Source organism: Gopherus evgoodei, chromosome 6 (assembly GCF_007399415.2).
Source record: "Gopherus evgoodei ecotype Sinaloan lineage chromosome 6, rGopEvg1_v1.p, whole genome shotgun sequence".
NCBI lineage: Eukaryota > Metazoa > Chordata > Testudines > Testudinidae > Gopherus > Gopherus evgoodei.
In genome coordinates, this window is record NC_044327.1 from 84981261 (window position 1) to 85007930 (window position 26670).

At 40.7% G+C, this 26670-nt stretch overlaps 1 protein-coding gene across 3 annotated transcripts in view; it reads right to left on the reverse strand.

Moving 5' to 3' along the window:
- RASGRF2 (Ras protein specific guanine nucleotide releasing factor 2) overlaps positions 1-26202 on the reverse strand; it is a 201709-nt gene extending 175507 nt beyond the window's left edge. For 2 of the 3 annotated variants that reach the window (XM_030567354.1, XM_030567353.1), the window contains exon 1: positions 25848-26202. In XM_030567354.1, the coding sequence (XP_030423214.1) occupies positions 25848-26132 (285 nt within the window). In that variant the 5' untranslated portion in view covers positions 26133-26202. Of the gene's footprint in view, positions 1-1371; positions 1436-25847 lie in introns of those variants that run through there. The other variant, XM_030567355.1, reaches the window with a different exon arrangement.
- Between the last annotated feature and the right edge of the window lie 468 nt (positions 26203-26670).

Below are 26670 nucleotides of genomic sequence, written 5' to 3' on the forward strand. Positions count from 1 at the left end.
AGTGTGGTTTTATAAGAACTGCAAGATGTTTATGTCTCAGGTTTTTTTAAATAAAGGGAGCTGTATCTTGGAAACCCCTTGCTCACATGACCACAAGTCTAACCCTATGAAGATCACCATGAGGCACAGCAATTTTCAAGTATCAGAGGGGTAGCCGTGTTAATCTGGATCTGTAAAAAGCGACAAAGAGTCCTGTGGCACCATATAGACTAACAGAAGCATTGGAGAATAAGCTTTTGTGGGTGAATACCCACTTCGTCAGACACATGTGGTGAAAATTTCCAGAGGCAGGTATAATATGCAGGCGAGAATCAGTCTAGAGATAACGAGGCTAGTTCAGTCAGGGAGGATGAGGCCCTCTTCTAGCAGTTGAGGTGTGAACACCTAGGGAGGAGAAACTGCTTTTGCAGTTGGCTAGCCGTTCACAATCTTTGTTTAATCCTGATGGTGTCAAATTTGCAAATGAACTGAAGTTCAGCTGTTTCTCTTTGGAGTCTGGTCTTGATGTTTTCTTGTTGCAGGATGGCTACCTTTAAATCTGCTATTGTGTGTCCAGTGAGGCTGAAGTGGTCTCCTACAAGTTTTTATATATTGCCATTCGTAATAACTGACATGTGTCCATTTATCCTTTTATGTAGGGATTGTCCAGTTTGACCAATGTACATAGCAGAGGGGCATTACTGGCACATGATGGCTTATATTACATTGGTGGATGTGCAAGTCAATGAACCGGTGATGTCGTGGCTGATCTGGTTAGGTCCTGTGATGGTGTTGCTGGTGTAGATATGTGGGCAGAGTTGGCATCAAGGTTTGTTGCATGGACTGGTTCCTGAGTTATAGTTACTATGGTGCGGTGTGTGGTTGCTGGTGAGAATATGCTTAAGGTTGGCGGGTTGCCTGTGGGTGAGGACTGGCCTGGCTCCCAAGGCCTGTGAAAGCGAGAGATCGCTGTCCAGGATGGGTTGTAGATCACTGATGATGCGTTAGAGACCTTTTAGCTGAGGACTGTAGGATGGCCAGTGGAGTTCTGTTGGTTTCTTTCTTGGGCTTGTCTTGCAGCAGGAGGCTTCTGGGTACACATCTGGCTCTGTTGATTTGTTTCCTTATTTCCTCGTGCAGGTATCGTAGCAACTTTCAAGACAACCCAAATCAGCATGTGAATGTTAGAGAACATAGAAAAATCAGCAGTTAAACGATAAGCTAGTGTCAACTTGAGCTGTAGTGGTGCTATCACACCCTTATAATTGCTTTGACTGCATTGATCCATGAGGGACAAGACAGCATCCAAACCTTTTCTTTGCATGCAGGCAAATCACCATGTTTTAAGCAACTTCATGCCAGTATGACAGAAATATAAACACTCCCAGGTACCTTGCTAACGGTTTGTTGGGTCTTGAACTTGTCATACAAGGACAGCAGATTTTCTTGAAATAGTATGACTGTATTCACTTATTGCAATGTTTTGTCAATCCATTTATATTGAAACAGCTGAAAACTGCAAAATTTCAAGAGAAAGGAAACAAATTCATAAATTCCATTTAAGTTTCAACTATATTACACTGCTGGTGTTACAGACTTACAATATTGCAAATATAAAATCTAGAAATTACAATACTTACAAACAGGCTAAACCCTGGGTGCTTAAAGCCATATTAGTCAGTGCCACCGTGGTCAGGCAGGAATTAGCAATGAACTCCTTAAGAGTTTACTTTTTAAACCTGTAACATTCCCCTCTGGTGTTATCTGGACCGGTGATCTGTTAGGTCACTCCAATCCTTGACTCTGGGAGCCAGCCTGACCCTGCTCTGCTGTGAGACCCCCCCACTCTTGGGCTGTTCACACACAGCCTCTGGCATGTAAGCTGCTCCTTGGATTGTGCAACTGAATGACACTAGCCAATATCGCCGGTCCCAGACACAGCCCTAGGAACTTCCATCTTGCAGTGTCCAGTTATGCCCGCTGGACACTGCAAGCTTATATGAGTTCATCAATTTAACAAAGAAATTGATATGTACTTGTTATCCTAAGGCGGGTTTCTGACAAGCTTTAAACCAAATGCCCTGGGGTTCTGTGGCCTGCCTTGTGCAGGAGGTCAGACTAGATGATCAGATTGGTCCCTTCTGACCTATGAGTCTATAAGAAACAAACAGATTTACTAATTATGAAAGATAGATTTTAAGTGATTATAAGTGATAGGCAAAACGTCAGAGCGATTACCAAAAGAAAAGAAAATATAAGCACGCAGTCTAAACTCTCAGCCTTGGGCACCAGCTAGATTAAGCAGTTTTTCTCACCCCACTAGATGATGCACTTCTTAATATACAAGTTTGTTCCTTAAACCTGACCAGTCTCCTGTGTTGGAGTCTTGTCTTCTTCCCAGGGCAGGGGTCGTCAACCTTTCAGAAGTGGTGTGCCGGGTCTTCATTTATTCACTCTAATTTAAGGTTTTGCATTCCAGTAATACATTTTAACATTTTTAGAAGGTCTCTTTCTATAAGTCTATAATATTCCAGGCTGAAGGAATTGGGTTTGTTTAGTTTGGAAAAGAGAAGACTGAGAGGGGACCTGATAGCAGTTTTCAGGTATCTAAAAGGGTGTCATCAGGAGGAGGGAGAAAACTTGTTCACCTTGGCCTCCAATGGTAGAACAAGAAGCAATGGACTTAAACTGCAGCAAGGGAGATTTAGGTTGGACATTAGGAAAAAGTTCCTAACTGTCAGGGTAGTTAAACACTGGAATAGATTGCCTAGGGAAGTTGTGGAATCTCCATCGCTGGAGATATTTAAGAGTAGGTTAGATAAATGTCTATCAGGGATGGTCTAGACAGTATTTGGTCCTGCCATGAGGGCAGGGGACTGGACTCGATGACCTCTCGAGGTCCCTTCCAGTCCTAGAGTCTATGAGTCTATGAATATATAACTAAACTATTGTTGTATGTAAAATAAATAAGGTTTTTTTAAATGTTTAAAAAGCTTCATTTAAAATTAAATTAAAATGCAGAGCCCCCCGGACCGGTGGCCAGGACCTGGGCAGTGTGAGTGCCACTGAAAATCGGCACACATGCCATAGGTTGCCTACCCTGTCTCAGTTGCTTGTAGCATAGGTGGGAGCAGGAGAAGGGCACAATATGTGCCCAATCTGTCAGCTTTATACCCTCAGTCCATGTGCTTGGGGAGTAAAAGTCCAGGCGTGTCTGGGGGGGCATTAGTGAGTCTCTCTAAGCAAGGTTGAACAATTCCCCGGGTGTGGCCTCATGCAGGTAAGTCATCGCATTGTAGCTCCCTTGCTGGCCAATGGCTGTTGATTGGTTGTTTGACACCCTGCCCAGGCATTGGTTACTTTCCTTGCTGTTGCCTCTGGGGAGCTAATATCTGGCTGATTCCCCAATTTACAGCATGTTTTAGTGACCACCATACAACACAATTCCCATAACTTCGTATGTATTATTGATGCACATATATGGATAGAGAAATGACTCTCAGCAGATCATAACCTTTCCCCTGATACATATAAATCATGCCTTGTAAGGTAAGATCATGATTATATAAAAATGAGGAATATGGGGGATACAGTATGCTCCCCCAGGGTACAGAATGTCACAACACCCTTTACTAAACATGTGATATCACTGTCAAGTATTGATTCCAGCAAAAACCCAATTTGAGACAGTTGATCTTTATTTCCAGTTGTATACCAGATAAAATGTACAACCTCCTATCTTTCCAAGGCCTTTCCTTCCCTCCTTCTTGCTGATCAACAGGTTTTCCACTGCACCTAGTTTCACATAGGCTTTAACACTGGTGTTGGTTAGAAGGACCATCTTGGTTCTTTTAAAGACAGATTCTCCTTCTCTCATTTAAAACCATCTGCAGTCACCCCTATTGGTCAGAGGCCTTCTTTTTAGAAACATCCCCTTATCTCATTAGTTGTTAACCAAACTTAAGCTAACTTTAATTCTTTAATTTCATATTTATTTTACAGCAGGTGACTTCCTTATTAGTACAAAAATCATCATTGTTATTGCACTGAAAACCAGAAGGACATAATGAGGGTTTATTATTTATTGTAAAGTGTTCCTCATCTAAGAGTATCTTAATTGTCAATTGTATAATGTATCACAACTGTCAGAGTGTCATCTCAGGCAAAGCGCAAGACATCAATTTCCAGATCTGAGTGTAGGTGGGTGACTAGAACACCAATTTTCAAAGCAATTTTGGTTGTTGTGTTTTTTTTTACAATACTTTGGATATTCTAATCTTAAAATAATTACTTAATTCGCTGTTATTTGCACCTTTTGACTTCAGGTTCCGTAGCAAAACAGAGACTTTGGCAGCTGAACGGCTTTTCTAGAAGTACTCCTACTACAATGCTATTAAACTAACTATACTTTTAAAAGATTTTGTACCTGTTAGGGACATGAAAATTACTTTAAAAAAAAAAAAGAAACAACACTGGACACCAAATTGTGGCTCCCTGGAGTCGCAGCAGCGGCTGGGAGCCCTGGGGCTTTGGTGGCAATTTAAAAGGCCCAGGGCTCCCAGTAGCAGCTGGAGCCCCAGGATAGCAGCAGCAATTTAAAGGGCCCAGGAATTTAAAGGCCCTGCCCCTTCCAGTTGAGCTCCCGCCTCCCCTTGCTCAGGATTCCAGCCCTGCCAGTAAGTCCCTTAAGTTACTTTCACCTCTGGTTTTAGGTGATGATATCATCATTTTAAGAGCATGCATAGAATTCTGAACACAGCAGGAAAGCAAATTAATTAATTTTCAAATTTTCAAATACTTTCTTTAAAATTTAAAAAATATTTGTAACTAAATCTACACCATGCGGAATTTATAAAAAATTTGCATTCACCTTAAAGAGAAACACTTCCATAATGCGAGTTTGATCACATATTTTGTGTTTTGCTTTTTCAAAAGCAAAAAGACTTTTGCTGTCTAATTGTATCCATTATGTTAAAAGGTGATACAGTAACTCCTCAGTCGTCCTGGTTAATGTTGTTTGGTTGTTATGTTGCTGATCAACTAGGGAACATGCTCGTTTGAAGTTGTGCAATGCTCCCTTCTAATGTCGTTTGGCAGCCACCTGCTTTGTCCACTGCTTGCAGGAAGAGCAGCCCATTGCAGCTAGCTGGTGGGGGCTTGGAACCAGGGTGGACTGGCAGCCCCCCTTCAGTTCCCCCATCAGCTCCCTGCTCCCCTAAGTTCCCTGTGCAGCAAGCTGACCTAATTAACAATTAACATATATATATATATATATATATATATATATATATATAAATAAAATGAAAAAAAAATTCCCTGAAACCTAACCCCCTCATTAAAAAAAAATTCCCTGAAACCTAACCCCCTCATTTACATTAATTCTTATGGGGAAATTGGATTCGCTTAACATCGTTTCACTTAAAGTCACATTTTTCAGGAACATAACTACAATCTTAAGTGAGGAGTTACTGTACAATATTATTCTACTTTAATTCAATCTGAAGTTTCCTCAGAATCTTGCTATGCCTTCCATGAACTAGTTTATGGTGAAATAAGAGCTATGAAACCTCATATGAGGACTCCTATCTCCATCTAAATCACGAGAGCCTTTCCAGTTTTTGGTTCTCCCCCAGAAAAATATCATCTACATTTTCTAATCTAGTTCTTTCAAATATTTATTAAAGATAGTCACTGAAAGTAATTAAAGCCTAAAGTTTACCTGGACAGCTGATACCATTTTAAGTATACTAATCCTGATGAACAGCGATAAATTTCACTTCATTCTTCTAACTTGTATTGATAGTTGTAAGAGAACTTGAGATTTATGATCTTGATTTCTTTCAGTTCTTGGGAGAGGAGATTACCCAAGACTTGGAGGTCCTCTGATATAATTTTTACTTTGACAATACAGTACATGGAAGCTGGGTCTGAACAGACCAATATCAGAACTGATTTGCCCCTAACTAATTTGCTTTACTGTGGATTTTCTCAATTCCCCTGTCAGGATATCATGTAGATCAAAAATAATAAGAAAAAAGAGGGGAGAAGGAGAGAGTGGTTGGTAAGGTCCTAAACTCCTCTGTTAAAAGACAAATGAGTAAGCTATCTTATGACTATAATAACTCCAACTGTGACTTTAGAGAGACAAGGTAGTTGAGGTAATATCTTTTATTGGACCAACTTCTGTTGGTGAGAGACACAAGCTTTTGAACTTACACAGGTGACCTGAAGAAGAACTCTTTTCTCACCAACAGAAGTTAGTCCAATAAAGATATTACCTCACTCAACTTGTGACTTTGGAATACAAGACCCTGTCCCATTAGATAAAGTTTTTATTAAACTTAAACTGATGCAAACAGATATGCCCGTGCATGGTGACAGAATGGTTTTTCAGTGTGTCTAAATTAAAGAGTTTCCCTCTAAATTCCCCCTCTATTAAAAAAACTGAAGCATTTTGACTGTTTCAAGAAATCATGATATTCATTTAGAGTACTCCACAGTGTGAGATTTTGTGAAACCAAAGACAGGAATTGGAAAGGATGCCGACAATTTTTATATAGTTTTAAACTTAAGTTGCTATTTTCCATATTATTAGCTTGGTAGTGTTTTGCTGCTTCCTATCAATTCTGCATTTCTCTTATTCCCCAGATGATATAAATTATTTTTATTTTAATAGCGCTGAAGTAATCAAATGCCTGTTTTTCCCTGAAATGTTAACTAGAAAACTAAAACAGACTTCAACATTTTTTAAACCATGAGTACCACGTGGCAAACGCTTTAGACTGTATGCAGGATTTGAACTTTAGGGGCCAGTATTGTCACTGGTAGTTGTTGTTGAATAATGACTGCAGAATTTTGCCCTGGGTGCATTTAGTTAACTCATCAATTTTTGCTAAGATATAGTGAAAACTCAAAAAAAAATTGTAATTAACACATGTTGTTAAATACCTTTGTCTGCACTTCATTGAGACTGCTTTGGAAGCTCCCACACTCACTCAAATATTTCTTCCATCATCTGGCAAAATTTCCCATAGCACTCCACTCTATCCATAACCTTCCTGTTCTAGGTCATTTAAAAATAGACTTGAACTGATTAAAAAAAAAAAAAAAGTACTTGCAGAAACTTAAATGGAAATTGCTAGCTGACCATCCCATAGTGTAAAGCACATAGACAGAAAAGCAGGTCAGTTCTCTGGTCCCATTCCAAATATTAAATATTAAAAAAACACACGTGTAAGCCAACTGATTCAGAATACATTCTTCCTAAGAAATCTACTCTAACTAAATAAAAGTATGTATTATGGAAGATTGCCATTTATTTCCATTACTTTTTACAGAACTTTCCATTTTTAATATTAACCAGTGTACTGTCATAAAACAATGTAATAGCGGAATTTTGAAATTCTTGGCTTTGGCTATCTATGGTTTGGTTTTGTATCCTGTACAGCTACACCACTTGCTGAACATTGGTGATTGTACCAAGGTCAAATCTCCCATATAAATAAGGCCTAAAGACTAAAAGAATGGATGAAACTCAAGGAAGAGTGTGTATGTGTAGTAAATAAAACCAGTGGGCCACCACTCTAGGATTTTAGAAGAAATAAATTAAATAGGCTAACGTGGAATATTCATGCTTTTGCCCACCCTCTCTATATATAACATATACAACCAGAATTAGATTCAATGTTTACTTTACACTCCTTCCTCTACAAAGAACTGGATGTCAAGATTGAACAGAACTCTGGTTTTCTACCTACATCATTACTGCTCAGCACTAAGCAAAAAAGAAATTGCTGAATTATGAATGTACACTAAGGAGAAGAAATGCCGCAGAACTAAGCTTTAGTCTATTATAGTTGCATGACATAGCTCATTAGCATAAAAATATATACTATACATTAACTGTGCACATTAATTTTCATTGTCTAAGCAGTTCTCTTCAGCAGTCTTATTGTTATACATTATATTCACCAAGTCAACAACAGCTTTAAGTCCATCTACTTCAAATTCAAATCACATTGGCAACTGCTCTTAAAATAAATAAAACAAAACATACAAACACACACACATACACAAAGTAGAAATCATTTCCAAGCTACCCAACAACGTACATCACACAAATCTTAACTGCTATGGAAAAAAGATAGCATTGCATAAAGAACACTAGAAATCTCTGAGAATTTTCCTCCTCTTCTTACTATCATAAAATTCTCAATTATTTTTAATTTGAATCTTATTTAGGTTCTCTGTACTCTACTAGTGAAATACACACTATAGCCAATCTTGTGAGCCAATGGCAAATTTCTTTCAGGAGGAAAAAAAGCAGCAGAAATCAGCCATGTAAGGCTACTTAAAATAACTTATTTTTTATTCATCCTAAATTTGCCTCAAGGCAAAATAGTAAAATAAACTTCCAAAACACCCTGCAGTTTTTTCAGCCAAGTAATGCTCTCATTTTAACCAAAGGCTCTCTCCCAAAATTATACCTTCTGGGTGAAATCTGAGTTTTGCCTTTGACTTTAATGGGGCCACGATTTCACACTCTTTCTCTGTCTAAATTCTTAAACCAAACTCATCACTGTGGAATCAGAGTGCATTTCCACTAATCCCCCTCAATCTCCCATTGCAATTCTCCAGTGAGAATTTTCTTCAGAATAAAAATGTGAATTTCATAGAGCAAGTTTCAAAAGATGCATGATATGTCACAAAGGTATGGAATATAAAAGGATATGAGAAGAAATTTATAAGAGGTTGGGTATTTACGGTATCAGTAATTCTACTTTTTGTTTTTGAGACAGAGTCTCCTATTCTAAACATTATACATGTAAGTAAAGGTGAAATTCTCTTTGTTACATAGAAGTCAGTGAGAGTGCACATCTGACCCCAAATAAAGAACCAATGTACACAGGTGTTCCCAGGACACTATATGTGAGTATAAATCCACAACGAAAATCTATCAGTTATTGCTTACATTAGAACATTATTAAAATTCAAAATTATTTAAAAAAGGTTAAGGATGGGTTCAAAATCAAATGGGACTTGTAATCCTCCTTTCCAAAATCCCAGCCTATACAACTAGAAAGTTCCAGAGGATAACGTAGATGCTAGAACTGACAAATTTATCTGACACATCAGTTAACTTTCTGACCAAATGAAGGGGTTGCAACAAAATACAAAAATGCAGAGGTCTGAAGGGATTAGCTGATGTAGGGCATCAAGCTTTAAAGAAATTCAGACCGTGGTGCTCTAGTTGTTTTTGATATACTTGCTTAATAAAGACCTCACATGTCACTAAAGACAATGGAAAAAAAATGTTCCATTAAGAACAACAATAATCAAAACTGTTTTGGAAATTGTTGGGAACCTGTCTGACCTTTGTTAAGTAAGTTATCATCATTCAGTTTAGACATTTTGCTTCATCTGCAATCATCCTAGAAGTAAAATAATTGACTCAGCACCTGAGTATTATTATTGTAATTAATCTGTCAAGTAGCAGATTCACAGTGTCTCTGTTCAAGTTCTTACATGGCGCTATCACTGTAGTATCCGAGTACCTACTTTCTTCCTCTCCCCCAGGAGTAACCTGGAACATTAAAGAGCTTTCACAGGAGAACTCAAAAGCAAGCAAGAGGACCAGGGAACCAAGACACGGGACCAAGAGTCTGTCTAAGAAGCAGGGAGATGAGCCAAGAAGCAGATTGTGAGTGGGAGGTTGCCAGCGGTAGGATGCAGGGGACGGAGCCTGCAAACAGGAGGTATGTGAGGAAACTGCTAGGGGTGAGAAACTGGAGGACAATAGAGGAGTGTGTCCCTCAGGACACCATAAAAAATATAACCAAACTCTGGGCAGTGGGACCTACACAACAGTACTTAATTCATTTTCAGTAACAACTGAGAAGCCACCAGATACTACAGATTATAGGGCCAAGTGGCTGGTATACTTAATATACTAGCACTGAAGGTTATTGCTGCAGTACCAGTGTACAAAGTATCTAAAACATTTTGATGTATTGCTAGGCTTACGCCAACCTCATCAAGTGAGGTCAATTAACTATATTTTAGCTCTCACCATGCAGTAGACTTTTCACAGAGAACACAGAGAAGAAATTCCCTGATCTCAAAAAAGTGTACAATCCAAATGATGGATTTGACAGACAAGCAGGATATAACGTATAACAGAATGGGGAAGGGGTGAGGAAGGACACGAGTGATTCAAATGTGCTTACACAGTAACTCATTTTGGGCATGTATGTCTTTATGTGGTTCAAACATAATGAAGATATGTCATCTGTTTTAACATTTCTTGTAGGCAATGCCATAGAATTGTGTTTTCAGGAGCAATTTGAATGAGGTGAGGGTGAAGATTTAACAAGCCAATTGTTACAAGATGTTTCTAACATAGAGGCAGCCTGAAAGAAGATGTTGAGGCACCGCAGAATTATTAGTTGATATGAGTATCAAGGTTGGAGTCACTGGTGGATGTGGGCTGAGGAGACACCTGAAATGAGGTCAGACATGTAAGAGGAAGGACAAGAATTTGAACTTAGAGCATACCGCAAAGGAGATCCAGTGAAGTGACTGAAAAGGTGTGGGTGTAACAAATATGAAGCAACAGACAGAAAGATTATTTTGACATCAGTTTTTGGACAGACTGAGGGAAGGCAAGGTTAATATCAGAAAGGCCTGAGATGAGAAAGAGTACAGCAGTCAAGGCTGGAGACAACAAGAGTCTGGAATGATGGTGATTCAACAATCGGGACAGAGAAGGAGGATCAAATTTTAGACAACCTGTAAATGAAGAAGTGACAGGAGTTGGCCACAGTGTGGATGTGGAAACATGGGGTGAGGGGCAGAGTTAACAAAACTTACTCTTGATGACAACTCAATTGCCATCTTTATTATTATTTGAACTGCAAAAGCACCTAAGGCCCCAGTCATGAATAAGAGCCCCGTTGTGCTAGATGCTGTACAATATACATAACGAAAAGACTATCCGCTGTATATTGAGCCAATATATTGGGAAATATAACTCAGATGACACAGCAACATAAAAATCTATAGTAAATCTATAAAATAAATTATATAACAATATATAATTTAAAAAAAAATAGTAAGTTTATAAAATAAATTATATAAACAATGTAATATAACCTGTTATAATACCAAAATTAAAAACTTGTAGCCTTCATTGATTATAAAATATTGTTCAGAAAAGAGGAGAAACATCAGTTAGCATAGGCAGCAGTAAGAAGACTTGCTGGTACAACTGCAAAGAGGTAGGGTCCTGGGATGAATGATGTAAAGTCATTCTCCAAACACATAGGGAAGAAATAGCAGCAAGAACTAGAAACTCATCAGGACATTGAGGGATTGGCTACACTCGAAACTTCAAAGCGCTACCGCAGGAGCACTGCTGCAGCAGCACTTTGAAGTGTGAGTGTGGTCGCAGCGCCAGCACTGGGAGAGAGAGCTCTCCCAGCACTGCAGGTACTCTACCTCCTCATGGGGATTAGCTTGCAGCGCTGGAAGTCGTGCTCCCAGCGCTGCAGCACTCTTTATGCTGGCAGCGCTGGCTTTACACTGGCAGCGCTCAGAGGGGTGTTTTTTTCACACCCCTGAGCGAGAAAGTTGCAGCGCTGTAAAGCGCCCGTGTAGCCAGGGCCTCAATCTAATTTAGCCATCTACTGTATCTCTTTAGAGAAGGAATACAACATCTCTCTCTCAGGTGCCCAATGTGTCATACTGCATTTCTTGCTCTCTGTCAAGAAAGTCAGAGTTCTTCACTGGAAGTCACCACTACTCCTGTAACAATGTCTCATAATATTCGCAACCAGCTCCACTTGCCTTCATGTATGTGTCCCTTGTAACTTTCTCCCACTAATATCTTGAAGAACCACCTTCTATATCCTCGGATGACCTTCCCGGATCTATGTGATGTGAAGAAACTTGTCTCCTTTCAAATCCTTCTTTAAAACCCTGTTGGCTTTCCAAAGCTAAACTTAATTTCTGTGCCAAGTTGCTTTAACAACAGAAACATTTACATTTAAAAGAAGGGGGGGTAGGGACTGACATGCTGTATGCATCACAGCTCAGAATTTTATGTATATATCTCATCTTTCCCTTGCCATGGCTCCCCTTGACCAATATTCTCTCTTCCTTTGCCATATATAATTTAGGGCCCAATCCCACAGGCGCTTAGTACCAGGCATACTGCTTGCAACCCGAGTAGTCCAACTGAAGACAATGAAACTATTCTGAGGAGTGAGTAGACCCAGTAGTAACAATTTGCATGATAAGCCCCAAAACCCACTGAAGTCATTAACATCAACAGAGTATTTCATTGTGTTTGGATCATGCCCTTCTTAGGCTAGGGATGTGTCCTGTGCTAGTTTAGGGTTGCTAACCCTCCAGGATTTGCCTGGAGTCTCCAGGAATTAAAGATTAACCTGTAATTAAAGATTGCGTCATGTGATGAAATCTCCAGGAATAAGTCCAACCAAAATTGGCAACCCTATGCTAGTTATGTATACAACACCACACATATTAATCACCATGCTGTATTAATCACCACACACCAACACCACACTGTATTAATCTAACTAATTTAGGTACTAAAATGGCTCCGCTATCACCATAGTATCTGAGCACATCATAAGCTTTAATATATTTATACTCACAACAATGCTTCTAAGGTTAGAGAGTGCTATTATCCCTGTTTTACAGCTGAGGAACTGAAGCACAGGCCTGGTCTACACTACGCGTTTAAACCGATTTTAGTAGCATTAAACCGATTTAACCCTGCACCCGTCCACACAACAAGGCCCTTTATATCAATATAAAGGGCTCTTAAAACCGGTTTCTGTACTCCTCCCCGACGAGAGGAATAGCGCTGAAATCAGTATTGCCATGTCGGATTAGGGTTAGTGTGGCAGCAAATAGATGGTATTGGCCTCCAGGCGGTATCCCACAGTGCACCACTGTGACCACTCTGGAAAGCAATCTGAACTCGGATGCACTGGCCAGGTAGACAGGAAAAGCCCCGCAAACTTTTGAATTGCATTTCCTGTTTGCCCAGTGTGGAGCTCTGATCAGCACGGGTGGCGATGCAGTCCCAAATCCAAAAAGAGCTCCAGCATGGACCATATGGGAGATACTGGATCTGATCGCTGTATGGGGAGACAAATCTGTTCTATTAGAGCTCCGTTACAGAAGACGAAATGCCAAAGCATTTGAAAAAAATCTCCAGGCTATGATACAGAGTCCACAGCACAGTGCTGTGTGACACGCGTAACAGAAAGCCAAAGAATCAAATGGACGCTCATGGAGGAAGGGAGAGTGGACTGAGGACTCCAGCTATCCCATAGTCCCCGCAGTCTCCGAAAAGTATTTGCATTCTTGGCTGAGCTCCCAATGCCTGTAGGGTCAAACACATTGTCCGGGGTGTTTCAAGGTATATCTCGTCAATTTACCTCCCCTCTCCCATCCCCGTGAAAGAAAAGGGAAAAAAATCGTTTCTTGACTTTTTTCAATGTCACTGTATGTCTACTGCATGCTGCTGGTAGACGCAGTGCTGCGGCACTGAACAGCAGCATCCTCTCCCCTCCCATCCCCGGTGGCAGACGGTACAGTACAGTAGGACTGGTAGCCGTCCTTATCATCCCGTGAATGCTCCTAGCTGGCCTCAGGTAAGGTCAACCGGGGGCGCCTGGATAAAAACAGGAATGACTCCCGGTTATTCCCAGCAGATGGTACAGAACGGCTGGTAACCGTCCTCATCATAGCAACTGGGGGCTGAGCTCCATCAGCCCACCACCCCTTTCATGTCTAAAGAAAAGATTCTGTACTACCTGGACTATCATACCAGCGGCATGCTGAGCTCCTCTCCCCCGCACTGTTTAATGTCCTGCCTGGACTATCATAGCAGCTGGAGGCTGCCTCCCCCTCATTTTATCTCACTAAAAAAATCAGTGTTTCTTATTCCTGCATTCTTTATTACTTCATCACACCAATGGGGGGACCCTGCAACCGTAGCCCAGGAGGGTTGGGGGAGGAGGGAAGCAACGGGTGGGGTTGTTGCAGGGGCACCCCCTAGAATGGCATGCAGCTCATCATTTCTGCGGGATCTGACACGGAGCAGCTGTACTCTCTGGTACACTGGTTCTCTAGTACACTTGCCCCATATTCTAGGCAGGACTGACTCTTATTTTTAGATACAACATAAAGGAGGGAGTGACCCGGGGAGTCATTCCAATTTTTGTCTTTGCGCCCCCAGCCGACCTCAGCAAAGGTCAGCCAGGAGCACCATGACAACAGCAGATGGTACAGAACGACTGATAACCATCATCTCATCGTCAATTTACAATGGCGCAGCAGATGGTACAGAGATGGTACAGACAGGTAACTGTCTCTGTTACCTTGCAAAAGCAAATGAATGCTGCTGTGTAGTGCTGCAGTACCGCCTCTGTCAGCGGCATCCAGTACACATACGGTGACAGTGACAAAAGGCAAAGCGGGCTCCATGGTTGCCATACTATGGCATCTGCCAGGGCAATCCAGGGAAAAAAGGCACAAAATGATTGTCTGCCATTCCTTTCACGGAGGAAGGAATGAGTGACAACATTTACCCAGAATCACCCACGACACTGTTTTTGCACCATCATGCATTGGGATCTCAACCCAGAATTCCAATGGGCGAGGAAACTATGGGATAGCTACGGGATAGCTACCCACAGTCCAACGCTCCAGAAATCGATGCTAGCCTCGGTACATGGACGCACACCACCGAATTATTGTGCTTTGTGTGGCTGTGTGCACTTGACATTATACAATCTGTTTTATAAAACCGGTTTATGTCAAATCGGAATAATCCTGTAGTGTAGACGTACTGACAGAGAGGTGAAGGAACTTGCCCAAAGTTCCACAACAAGTCTACTGTGCAGCAAGGAACTGAACCCACATCTCCCCAGTGCAAGCTATGATCTTAACTACTTGTCCGCCCTTCCTCCAATACTGATGCATGGCCCATGCTGTTAATACACTGAGAGTTACACAAGCATGAAAGTTATCCCCTTCAGACTACAGAAAAATAATAATCTATAGCAATATTTCCTAAATAATTTTAAAAAGTTGAATCTGACAGAATCCCTTTAATAAGACAAATAGACATTAATAAACTATTTAAAATTCTTTTCACTATATGAAAACTATATTTTCTATTTATTTCACTTAAAATCAGTAACTGTTCCTTTAAAATTACCAACAAAACGTTCTTTTGGACACATGCCATTACTATGTTCAGCTTCCTGGTACACAGCCAAAGTATCTGCCACTAAGCTGCAGAGTACATCACAGCATTAGGAAAACAACATTTCTTTTTAAAGCACTTTAATATTAGTAAATGTTATGCATCCATATTTTCATAGATCGATAGCAATTTTGAGATTGCTCTATCAGAGAGCCTTTTCAGCTCACTTCACATTCTGGAACCATAATACTGGACACCAGCTTGCTAGTCCTTCCCTCAGGCCACCAAATAATGTACTTATGAAACTTCCATCTGCAGCAGGCAGCACAAAATATAAAAACAATTAAGCCTAGGAGCTCATACTGGTTACAATGAGGAATAGCTGCAATTCATTTTGATGCCTATCTAGCTAATATAGTCCTATAGCACCTGTAACCTGTGGTACCGAAGGGCTTCATTTTTACAAACATTTGTTGTAAATCTGATGTTTCTTTCCTTTTTTATATTCAAGAGTTTTCTACTTTGAATTGTAAACAAAAAGATTTAAACTGAATTGTACTATAATACCATACGATATCATAATATAAACTTTAATTACATACAAAACATTATATTAAAAGAATGTTAAAGTTGCATAGTCACGAACTCAGACATTATATGTATAAAGAAGTTGTCTTGTATATAGACTATAAACTTAATTCAGCTCCTTTATTCACATGCATTATATTAATCTTTATACTCTTTTTCCATAGGAAAACTGTCACATACAGTGCACTGGGCATGAATCAGGGCTGTGTAGTAAATACGGCTGTTTGTAGGACTTCTGCCTAATTTTTTTTGGTAGAATTTGGAAGATGGGTAGTGAATGAGGTCTCACAATTAAAGCAGTTGAACACTAACCTAGAGAATAGGATTCTATCCCTGCCTCTGCTACAGAGGCCCTGTGTAATAGTAGGCAAGCTAAGCTAGCCTCTTACACTTTTCACATGGGGGAACTAATTGTGTGTTTCTCATTTTCTGGGTATCCAATTTGAGATACTGATTTGCAGAACACTCATGACTGTAACTGAACAGTGATATGAACAAATAAAATGCTACAAATAAATAAATAAATACTTAGCTCTCATATAGCACTTTTTCACCAGCAGATCTCAAATCACTTCACAATCTTTAATGTACTCATCCTTAGGAGTGGCTCCAGGCATCAGCGCACCAAGCGTGTGCCTGGTGTGGCAAGCCGTGGGGGGGGGCAGTCTGCCAGTCGCCATGAGGCCGGCAGTCAGGCTTCCTTCAGCAGCTCGCATGCAGGAGGTCTGCCGGTTCCGCGGCTTTGGCAGCAATTCGACGGCAGGTACGCCGAGGGGGCAGGACCAGCGGACTTCCTGCAGGCATGCTGCCAAATCCACGTTACCAGCGGACCTCCCAAAGGCTGCCTGACTGCCATGCTTGGGGCAGCAAAATACATAGAGCCCCTGCTCATCCTCACAACACCCTGTGAGGTAGGGAAGTACTACTATGCCCATTTTACAAATGGGGAACTGAGCCACAGAGAGGCTGAGTGACCTGCCCACGGTCACATGGGAAGTCTACAATGGAGCAGGAAAATGAAATCCAGTCTCCAAAGTCCAAGACTAGTGCCTTAACCTATAGAATGCTAAGTTCTCTAAAGAATCAGGCCCTATGCTTCTCAAATTGGGCACTCAAAATTAGTTGACACTTCTGACCTTAGTGTCTCTATGCCTCAGGCCACATCTGTAAAATGTGAAAATAATTAATATTTGTAAATCACTCATACTACAGTGATGAGCAGCACAATAAAAAACAAAGAAATTAAATAATTCTATATTCAGAGGATAGTTTGAATCACATGCACTAAATAAGACCTGAGACCACATACTGAACAATGAGGATAAAACAAAAAATTGAATATCTGCTCATTCAATGAGCACAATCCATTGTGTGCAGAGTAAGGTAGGAGTTCTGTAAAAAACACAGTACGTGATCATGTCAATAAAGACTTTATCATAAAGGCTGAACTAAAGTTGCACAGGCAACCTTAATTCTGGTATTTCCTAATTTCTGAGTGCTTGACTTTAAAACCTTAATAATGTTCCTTTAGTGTACTTCTTTGTATGCAATTTCCTAGGTTTTCTAACAAAGCAAACTGAAAAAAAAAAGAAATTTATCACATGGAACCAAGTTAACACTGATATGCGTCATCAGCTAAGCTCCTCTAAGCTGCACGACTGCGCAGCAGGCTATCAAGGACCGTGCAGGTACGCAGCAGGGAGAGGCACCACCTCCTGACCAGGCTGGAGTGCGTTTGAGGCGTCTAGTCTCCATGATCAGCTGTGCTCAGGCTGGCATGCTCCCTATGCTGATCAAACAGGAAATGGAATGTCAAAAATTCCTGGGGCTTTAGCAGGGGAAGGGTTGTTTCCTGTGTACCTGGCTGCAGTGGAGTAGAGTTGAGAATGATCTAGACTGTTCTCAGTGGTACCAGATGACAGAACAAGGAGTAATGGTCTCAAGTTGCAGTGGGGGAGGTTTAGGTTGGATATTAGGAAAAACTTTTTCACTAGGAGGGTGGTGAAGCACTGGAATGGGTTACCTAGGGAGGTGGTGGAATCTCCTTCCTTAGAAATTTTTAAGGGCAGGCTTGATGAAGCCCTGGCTGGGATGATTTAGTTGGGGATTGGTCCTGCTCTGAGCAGGGGGTTGGACTAGATGACCTCCTGAGGTCCCTTCCAAACATGATATTCTATGATTCTATGATCTCCAGAGTGGTCACAGATGAGCATTATGGGACACCACCTGGAGGCCAATTAAGTCAAATTACACAATGCTTCATCTGCACTACCTCACAGTCGATCCATGAAAATCGAATTAAGCATTGCACCTCTCACAGAGGTGGATTACAGAAGTCGACATTAGAGGTGACTTAGGTTGGTGTAAAGGACCCGGTAGAGTAGACATATACATTAACAGGTCAACTTAAGGCAGCTTCCTTTAACCTAACTCTGTAGTGTAGGCCAGGCCTTAGACAAAAGCTAAATTGGGTCAGTAACAGTCCACGTTCCATCTCGTTGCCATGGGCAGTAACAGGGAATTAAAGGAGGACCATAGCTGTTCCAACTTTTACACCCTTGCATAGGAGCACAAGGAAGCACAGGGCACATGCATGGCCCTGACAAGCACAGCTATTAAAAGATTCCAAGCTCGTGCACAAGTGGGATCCACACTAACCTATTCTCAAGAACTCTTGAATTCAGAATTGTCAGTTTTAAAAAGATTTGCACCACTGTTCAGAAAGTTCCAAATCAATCAATAGTGATTTTAGCACATGTGGACTGATTTGGTCCAAGTTTTATATTTGGCTAGCTGCTGAAGAAGCAAAAAAATTGGTAAAAGTTCCTCAGTATTTAAGGGCTGATAAAAAAATTGGTATGGTCTAACTAGTTAATAGACTAGGAACTTGTTTATTGTGTTCTTGTGTTTTATTAGGAGAATTGTAAGCTTTTTGTTTTGAAAACTTGTACCTTATGTTTGAGGAACAGGTGTAATTTGGGAGTGAAATCTCATAATGTGTGTTTTGTGTTCATTTTATAAAACCTTTGTCAGTTTTTTAAGCTCAAGGACACTGTCACAACCACCACTTTGTGTGGTAAATATCTGTGTGTTGTGTTGTTACTGCCTCTACATTTATTGCAAACAATCTGATCTCTGCCATTTCTTGACACCTGTAGTTTATCTTTATGCCTTGGTTTGCAGTTTCAATTTGATGCATTTTCATTCTTTCACTGACTGGCATTTCTCATTTTTGCGTGAGAAGTAGCTTTCAATAGCTCCGCAAATACGAATTTGCCAATTGACACTCTTGTGTGGGATCAAAGTATTTTTCAATGACACTGTCCAGTCATTTGCTTTCCTCATGTTCCCATCAGACATATTGTAAATATCCAAAGTCCCTGGGTCTACCACATGCAGCAGCGTGGAAAATTTCACCCTCTCTGATTTTGCTGAAACACCACTTGCCTCAAGGAAAACATGGAAGTGGTACAGGCATCTCCTCCAATACTCTGCTATGTTCCTTTCCAGACTGAGGCATTGAGGTGGTGTCATTTGCTCCACTTTAGTCTTCCTCTGAGTGTGACATGATCAGGGTTGCCACTAACTAATCGTGCATTCCCGGCCCTAGTCATTTGACATGGATTAGAGTTACAAAAGGTTAATATCGCCATCACATGAGAGGGGTCAGTATTCTGACTTTGTTGCACCCAGCCAGAGAGTGAGAACTATATTTTTCTCCGACAGTATCCTCTGATTCACCACTTACTATTGTTACACACATGAATTCTATTAATTTTGAAAAGAGAAACAATTTAGAAATTAATGAGTTCTATTAATTTATTTAGACTCATTTCTGGGACACATCGCTCCACTAGTGGTGTATATTAGCAGGTAGCCTGATTTGTAATGATATAAAGCATATGCACTGATTTTAAAGTGTGAAAAATGAGCATTTAAAGATAAAATTTAACATTTCTGTTATATTAAACACTTGTGGATACAGCTGTGGCTTTTCCTAGTCATTCTCCCATCACATAAAAATATTCACAATTCTAAACAAACAGATATATTCTCAGTTAAAAATAAATGAAGAGTCTGCACTTTTCTGCTTGGTTCAATAAATAGTGAGATCACATGGGTTACATTTTTCTATTTTTATACCGCCTGTTGCCTGAAGGCCAGGTGGCATATTGTAAGTTTTCAATTCTATATGAAAAGCCACAGGCAATCTCTTGTAATGTAACTTGCATTAAAAGGACAGCAGTGTCAGCAACTAATTTTTAGACTGCTGCTTGCAATATATATATATACACACACATTGAAGTATTTCGTGAACTAATGCCCACAGTCTAGACTGTTATATGACACTCACTGCCATTACATCTGGGGATACATCAAGGACCTCAGCCTGCAAACCCTTACTCATATAAGAATCCCTACTCACTCAAAGAGTCCCAGTGGTCCCTTAATCCTTGTGAGGATCAGTCACTACAATAGAACTAATATCCATGAGAGATTTTTGGGGTGGTTTTTTTTTAAATAAGAACTCCTCCTTTGGCAAAGCCAATACATTAAAAGAAAAAATAAATTGTAAATTTCATTTTCCATCCCAAGAATATTTTCATTCCAATAACACCACCACTAACTCTCTATATTTGTTGGTACAAATGAATCACTGTCATTTCAATGGACAATTGACACTGAGAGACCAAATTAACTTACTCTTTTTAAATAAAGCAGGACATTTCTAGTATGTGAGCAACACCACCTGGACTAAGCTTTAGACCATCCCAGGAAACTATCCTGGCAAAAAGACTTAAGAATTATGGACAATATTGTGCCTGAAAAGGCAATTGATTATGATAGTCTCTACAGAATGACTGTATCATGGGTGTTGTTACGAATTTATATTGTATTACCTTCAAAAATTAAATGAGCCTGGTAAAGTATGGGCTGATGGCATGTGTCTTTTTCATTATTTCAAGAACTGTATTTAAAATAAAGAGGTTTCACACATCATATAATTTCTCTGCTCTTTGAAAATAGAAGCACGGCAAAACTAAATAAATAGAGTTACAGGAAACAGTAAAAATTCAAATAATTGGATTTTGTTAGTCTGTTGGGACACTGACTTAGTACTGCATTTAATTTTGTTAAGTGAGAGAAATATTATTTCAGACACTCTCTTTCTCTCTCATGCCTGTCACCCCAAGGTACAAGAAAAGAGTCATCCCACTTTTCTTAAATCATATAGAATATTTTAAGCTGTTAGCTTTCCTAAGATTTTATTTTTTTTTTAATATAAAACTACATTTTAAATGATGAGCTTAATCCATATACAGTTATGAAACAAATTGTAATTATATAGGCATTGGCCCAATATAGACTATTTAGAATAACTTGTATTCAATATCCATACTTCCATAAAGCCCTTTTTCTCTAAATTGAATGAATTCACTGGACCACAATTCTATTCTCTAGTGAGGCACTGAAGAATGGTTGTGTTTCATTTTAATTGTAAAGAGATTAATCACCCACAGATATGAAGTCATTTTTCTTTAATGACCCTCTGAAACATAAACAGATATTTTCTCTCAAAACCACAGTCATAGTGAAGTATTGGCATGCCAGGAACTGCACCTGTTTCGAGTTTATGGCTTGTGGTTCTATTAGGGGTGGGAAAGAAATATTTTAACTTAAATCAGACTTTAAACTTTTCAATGTATAATATTTTCACATTCAGATTGGTGGCTTACAAACTAAGCTAGGATTTAATAGATGGTGATGACTCTTAGTGCAGAAGTTATTTATCAAAAAGCTCTTCTAAAATTCAAAGTTTTGAGTTCAAAATACATTGTGGAAAGTTAAAAGCTCCATAAAAGGTCATTATAAACACTACTGAATGTCCATTTATTCATGGATTAGATAATTTCTTTAATATTGAATCAGAAACTACACTTTTAAAATAATTTGTTTTGAAACAGGAGGAAAAATATTTTTAAAAAGTCCTCCCACTGCTATCACTAGGCAAGAGCCATAAAAATTGCATACACTATATCAAAATTATTAAAACAATGCCATAAGTCTCTAATATATTATAATAAAAAGTGGAGCATTAAACTGAAGGCATTTGGTATACTCTAGAAATTGTACAGTAGTTACTGTCCTTGTGTAATAATCCTCTGTGACAGATTGATGGAAGAGCCTAACAGCACTAGTATTGGTTAAAATGCGGAATCTTTAAGCTGCTTGTGTTTGATGGGGGTCAGGGAGTGTGTGTTTACACATCTGCATATGAACATATTTGCTGACTGAAATTCACCAACACTGATATTTTCCCTGCTGAATATAAAAACTTAGCTCCAATGATCTTATCTGATACATGACATTACAACCAAGACTATCAACTCAATTTCTAAATCAAAAGGATATGCAAAATAACTAAAAGAAAAATGAAACAGATGTTTCTTCTTTTGCATGCATCTTCTATAAACCACAGTGGCAGAACTGATAGAAAACAAATTCCTTTGTTAAATGTACATTGCAACTTCATCTTTCATTGACTGAATGATAAATTTATTAATCAGCAAGTTGTTGCAAATCACATGAGGTGCTGCATGCACCGCAAATGTGTATTTCCCATGTTATTGAACATACTTTCTACTATTTCAATGGAATATCCAGTGAAATAACTTAAACAGAAATATTTTCCTCAGCAGCAAAATAGTTAATCTTTTAAAAGGCTCCCATTTATATATTGTATTACAACCTCCTTGAAACTATCCAGAATTTTACTCATTTTGATGCAGCTCTCTATTTTTGTCATGACATCCCATACTCCAACTACTGCAGTTACCCACCTGCTTTAACCCTAAATCGGCTAGTAAGATAAAATCTAAATAGACAAACCAAAGCATAAGTGCAAACTGTCATAAATGAATTATGGATTCAAACACTGTCCCTACACCTCACATTGTATAATTTAGGATACTGTATAACACCTATCATTGCAGTATCTAAGCTTCCCAGGTAAACTAAGTGTGTAAGATACGCCCCCTTGTCTTCAAGGAGGTGATATTTTTTCAAATCTTCTCTTCTCCCCCTCCTGGAGAAGAAGGCTCTGCCTGGGAAATCATTCTTTTTAAAATTACCAAATAACATTTTATCTGCTCATGGAAGCAACAAATACTTCTGGTGAAGCTAGCCTTGCACAAGTGGAAGTGAAAGTTTAAATGCTGAACCTTCATTATCCTCCGTTTCAAGTAACTTTATACTTGTATTTTATGAAAACAGAGGGCTCAGATTTTTCAGTTGTATTATTTTTTCCCCTCTAGTAGGATGGGAGCATCAAGGTAGCTGCCTCAAGAAAAAAAAAGAAAACAGAAGCATTATATCAGTTCAATGTGTTTTCAAATACTTTTTTGTTTTGTTTCACACAGAAAAATATAACTGTGGTTCTTAGAAAACACACTAAGGCTGCCAACCCTCCAGGATTGGCCTGAAGTTACCTGGAATTGGCATTGATCTCCATGTGACTACTGATTTTAATAAGATATTTTAAGAAAATCAATAGTCATTAAGAAAATGACATTATGTCATGTTGGGGAAAAAAATCTCCAGGAATAGCTTAAGTTGGCAACCCTAAAACACACGCATTTGTGTCTGTATGGCTACTTATCAGATTTGGAAGAGAGTTTAAATTATTTTAAGGAGGTACTGAGAATAAAGTGATATTATGGGTCTCCATATTTATTACTTTCAATACCTCCAGATCAGGTTTGTTCATTTTACAGGATAAAGGAGAATTTTTCTAACTGCCAGCCTTGCAAACTCAAACCAGGATCTGAAAACTCTACCTGTATTCTTTCTCCCTCTCAAATCTTCAATAAGCATTTTTGCTGACAAAACTTAGCAATTTAGTTGATGTTTAAAGCTGGATAGACTCCAGCTTGCTCTCCTATCATTTTGTAGTGCTAAAACACTTTGTTTCTGTCAGTAAAATAAGAATGACTTAAAGATACTCAAAGAGCAGATACATAAAAGGTGCTGTTTTCACATGTTTTTAAAGTGCATAGAAAACTATTAGTTATAGAAACATAAAGACAGTAAACCCATGAAAAGATTGGGGTGGGGAGTCCTAGAAGACTGACATTAAGGAATAAATGTTTATTTGAACCAGAGATTCCCATACACTTCAATTACCCACCCTGACAAGATTATACATCAAAGGAGTAGGCAAAGGAGTTCTATTAGTCATCCCACTGTGCATATGTTAATTTGCGTAAGTAGGTATATTTTTACCTACAGATGTTGGGTGAGTTAGAGAAGCATGAAAGTATCAATGCCAAAAGGAATATAAATAAATGGAAAGTTAAGACAAGGCAGCAAAAGAGGAGATACTTTCTGAATTTAGCTCTCCTAACACATATATCAATCTAAACAAAGTAAATGGACTAGAAGATTTTCATAAGCTGAGAAAGGTCTATTCCTCTCTCATAACAAATGCCTGAGTTCACCTGGCACCTTCCTCTTTGGAAATAACCAAACTTCTCCAAACCTGTTGATATCTTCTGTTAAGCACAGATGAATCAGCACATGCCACAAGCAAGTTTAATGCACTTCAGCAAAGAAGTGAATAAAAGGACACCAGAATTTCACATTAGGTACATTATGCTAAAATAGAGCAGGCCTAGAGTAAAATATCTGATTCATTACTGCACCTCTACCCCAATATAACGCTGTCCTCGGGAGCCAAAAAAATCTTACCGCATTATAGGTGAAACCGCATTATATCAAACTTGCTTTGATCTGCTGGAGCATGCAGCCCTGCCCCCCAGAGTGCTGCTTTACCACGTTATAGCCGAATTTATGTTATATCAGTTTGCATTACACTGGGGTAGAGGTGTATATAGCGTAAGTGCAGTGCCCTCTTATTCATTGTTTTGAAATATGTATGTGATGTTCAACAACATGCCAAAAACAAACAAAACCCAACACCCCATAGCTTCAGAAATGTCCACTTTAGGGACCAGATCCTGCAACTCCTACCATACGGGAGCTGCCCTTCACTCTCATGAGTAATCCCATTGAAGTCTCTGGTTTTGTTGAATGAGTAAGGAAATGGAGGACTGGACTATAAAGTTTCATGATTTAGTTTCCATTACAATTTTGTTTAGCCTTAAAAATATTACACAAATATTAGTCTGATTTACTCTCCATTACTACCCCCTTCCACTGGGGATTGCATGGTGCATACATCACAGTATAAATTGACTAAGTCTACTTTTTCCTGGTCCTTCTAGTAGCTTCTTAGAATAGGTTTCACTATATAACTAGCAGGGTTTGCCATTGCCCCAAAATGGAATCTGATTAGTTTTAAGGCTCATACACATTGTTGTGACACATTTGTCCCAGAATTCTTTATCTGTTTAGGCTGGCTCTACTGGGTATGCAGTTATCTCCCAGAGGTGCCCAGGCTGTAATTGCTCAATAGTGGCATATCATTGGTTTATGAACTTTTAATACTCAGGCACCTTGTATAAAGCATGGAAGTGCAACTACTGGGAAGGTGGGACAGCTAAAAGACAGGGGACATGTCTCTGCCCTAGTTTATATGGACAATGAGAACATCCACAGTTACCTTAGGGTCATTAAAAAAAAAAGTTTGCAAGAGATAAACGCTCATGCTTCAGGGCACAAGGCAAGCTCACTTGCTGCCTCCTCTTGAAACAGCCACTGTCAGAGGGAGGATACGGGAATGGATGGATCCACGGGTTGGATCTGGGGTGGCAGTTCCTATGCTCCTAGGTGTTCACAGCCGTGCGCAGCCTCTCTGAGGCAGTGTGGTTACAAGGCACACGCGTTTTCACTCTGAGCTGCACCGGCTACCTGACATTGGTTTAGTGACCCCCTCCCCCCACCTGAGGGCTGAATAGCGGCAGCGGGTGTTCCCGGTCCATGTCGAACTCCGAAGGACATAGCTCGGGGAGCGCTGCCGGATGAGGGAGGGGGAGCCCGGTGCATACGGGATGAGTGGGGAAGGGGCCGGCGGTACCTGCTTGTCTAGCGCGGTGTCCTTGGCGCTGCCGGCGGAGGCGCTCTTGGGGGCCGGCGCCCGCTCGCAGCTGCAGCCCTCCAGCATGTACATGCCGGCGGGCCGGGCGCTCTGCTCGCTCTCGAAGTAGAAGAGCACGTTCTGGTAGAGCGCGAACCACTTCTCGTGCCAGCGGCTGGTCTCCGCCGTCTTCTTGCTCAGGTAGCCGCGCTTGGTGCCCTCCTTGCGGGCCAGCAGGGCCAGGTGCAGGGCGTGCCCCTCGTTGTAGCGCACGCTCTTCTGCATAGTGCCTGGGCAGCGGGCCGGCCTCCGCCGCCTCCTCACTGCCCGCCCGCCCTGCCCCGCATAAGGCAACTGCCGCCGGGCGCTCACAGCCCGGCCGAGCCGCGACGGTGCCTCACGGGCTGTGCCCGCACCGACGGGCAGCTGCCGGCCGTGGCGCTCTGCCCGCCCGGCTAGGGGCTGCTCTCGGGGGAGGCGGGACCGGCGCTGGGCCCCTCCGGCCGGGCGCTCTCCTGCCTGCGGGATGCGGCTCAGCACCGCGGCTGTTCCCTCCTGGCCTACGGGTGGGAAAGTCAGGGCTGGTGCTTCCCTCTGGGCGGCTCCTCCGGGGCTGCTGCTCTGCCTCTCCGAGGGGCTCCCGGCGCCACTGCCCAGCGCTGCCCTTCAGGCACCGGGCGAAGCATCCCGAGCAGCCAGGCCGGCACGCGGTCTCTCCTCTTCCTCCCTACTCCTGGCCAAAAAAGTTGCGCGCGGTGCCTGAGCTGCCCCCGCTGCGGGGAGAGACGCGCAGAGCCCGCGAGGATCCCCCAACAAACTCCGC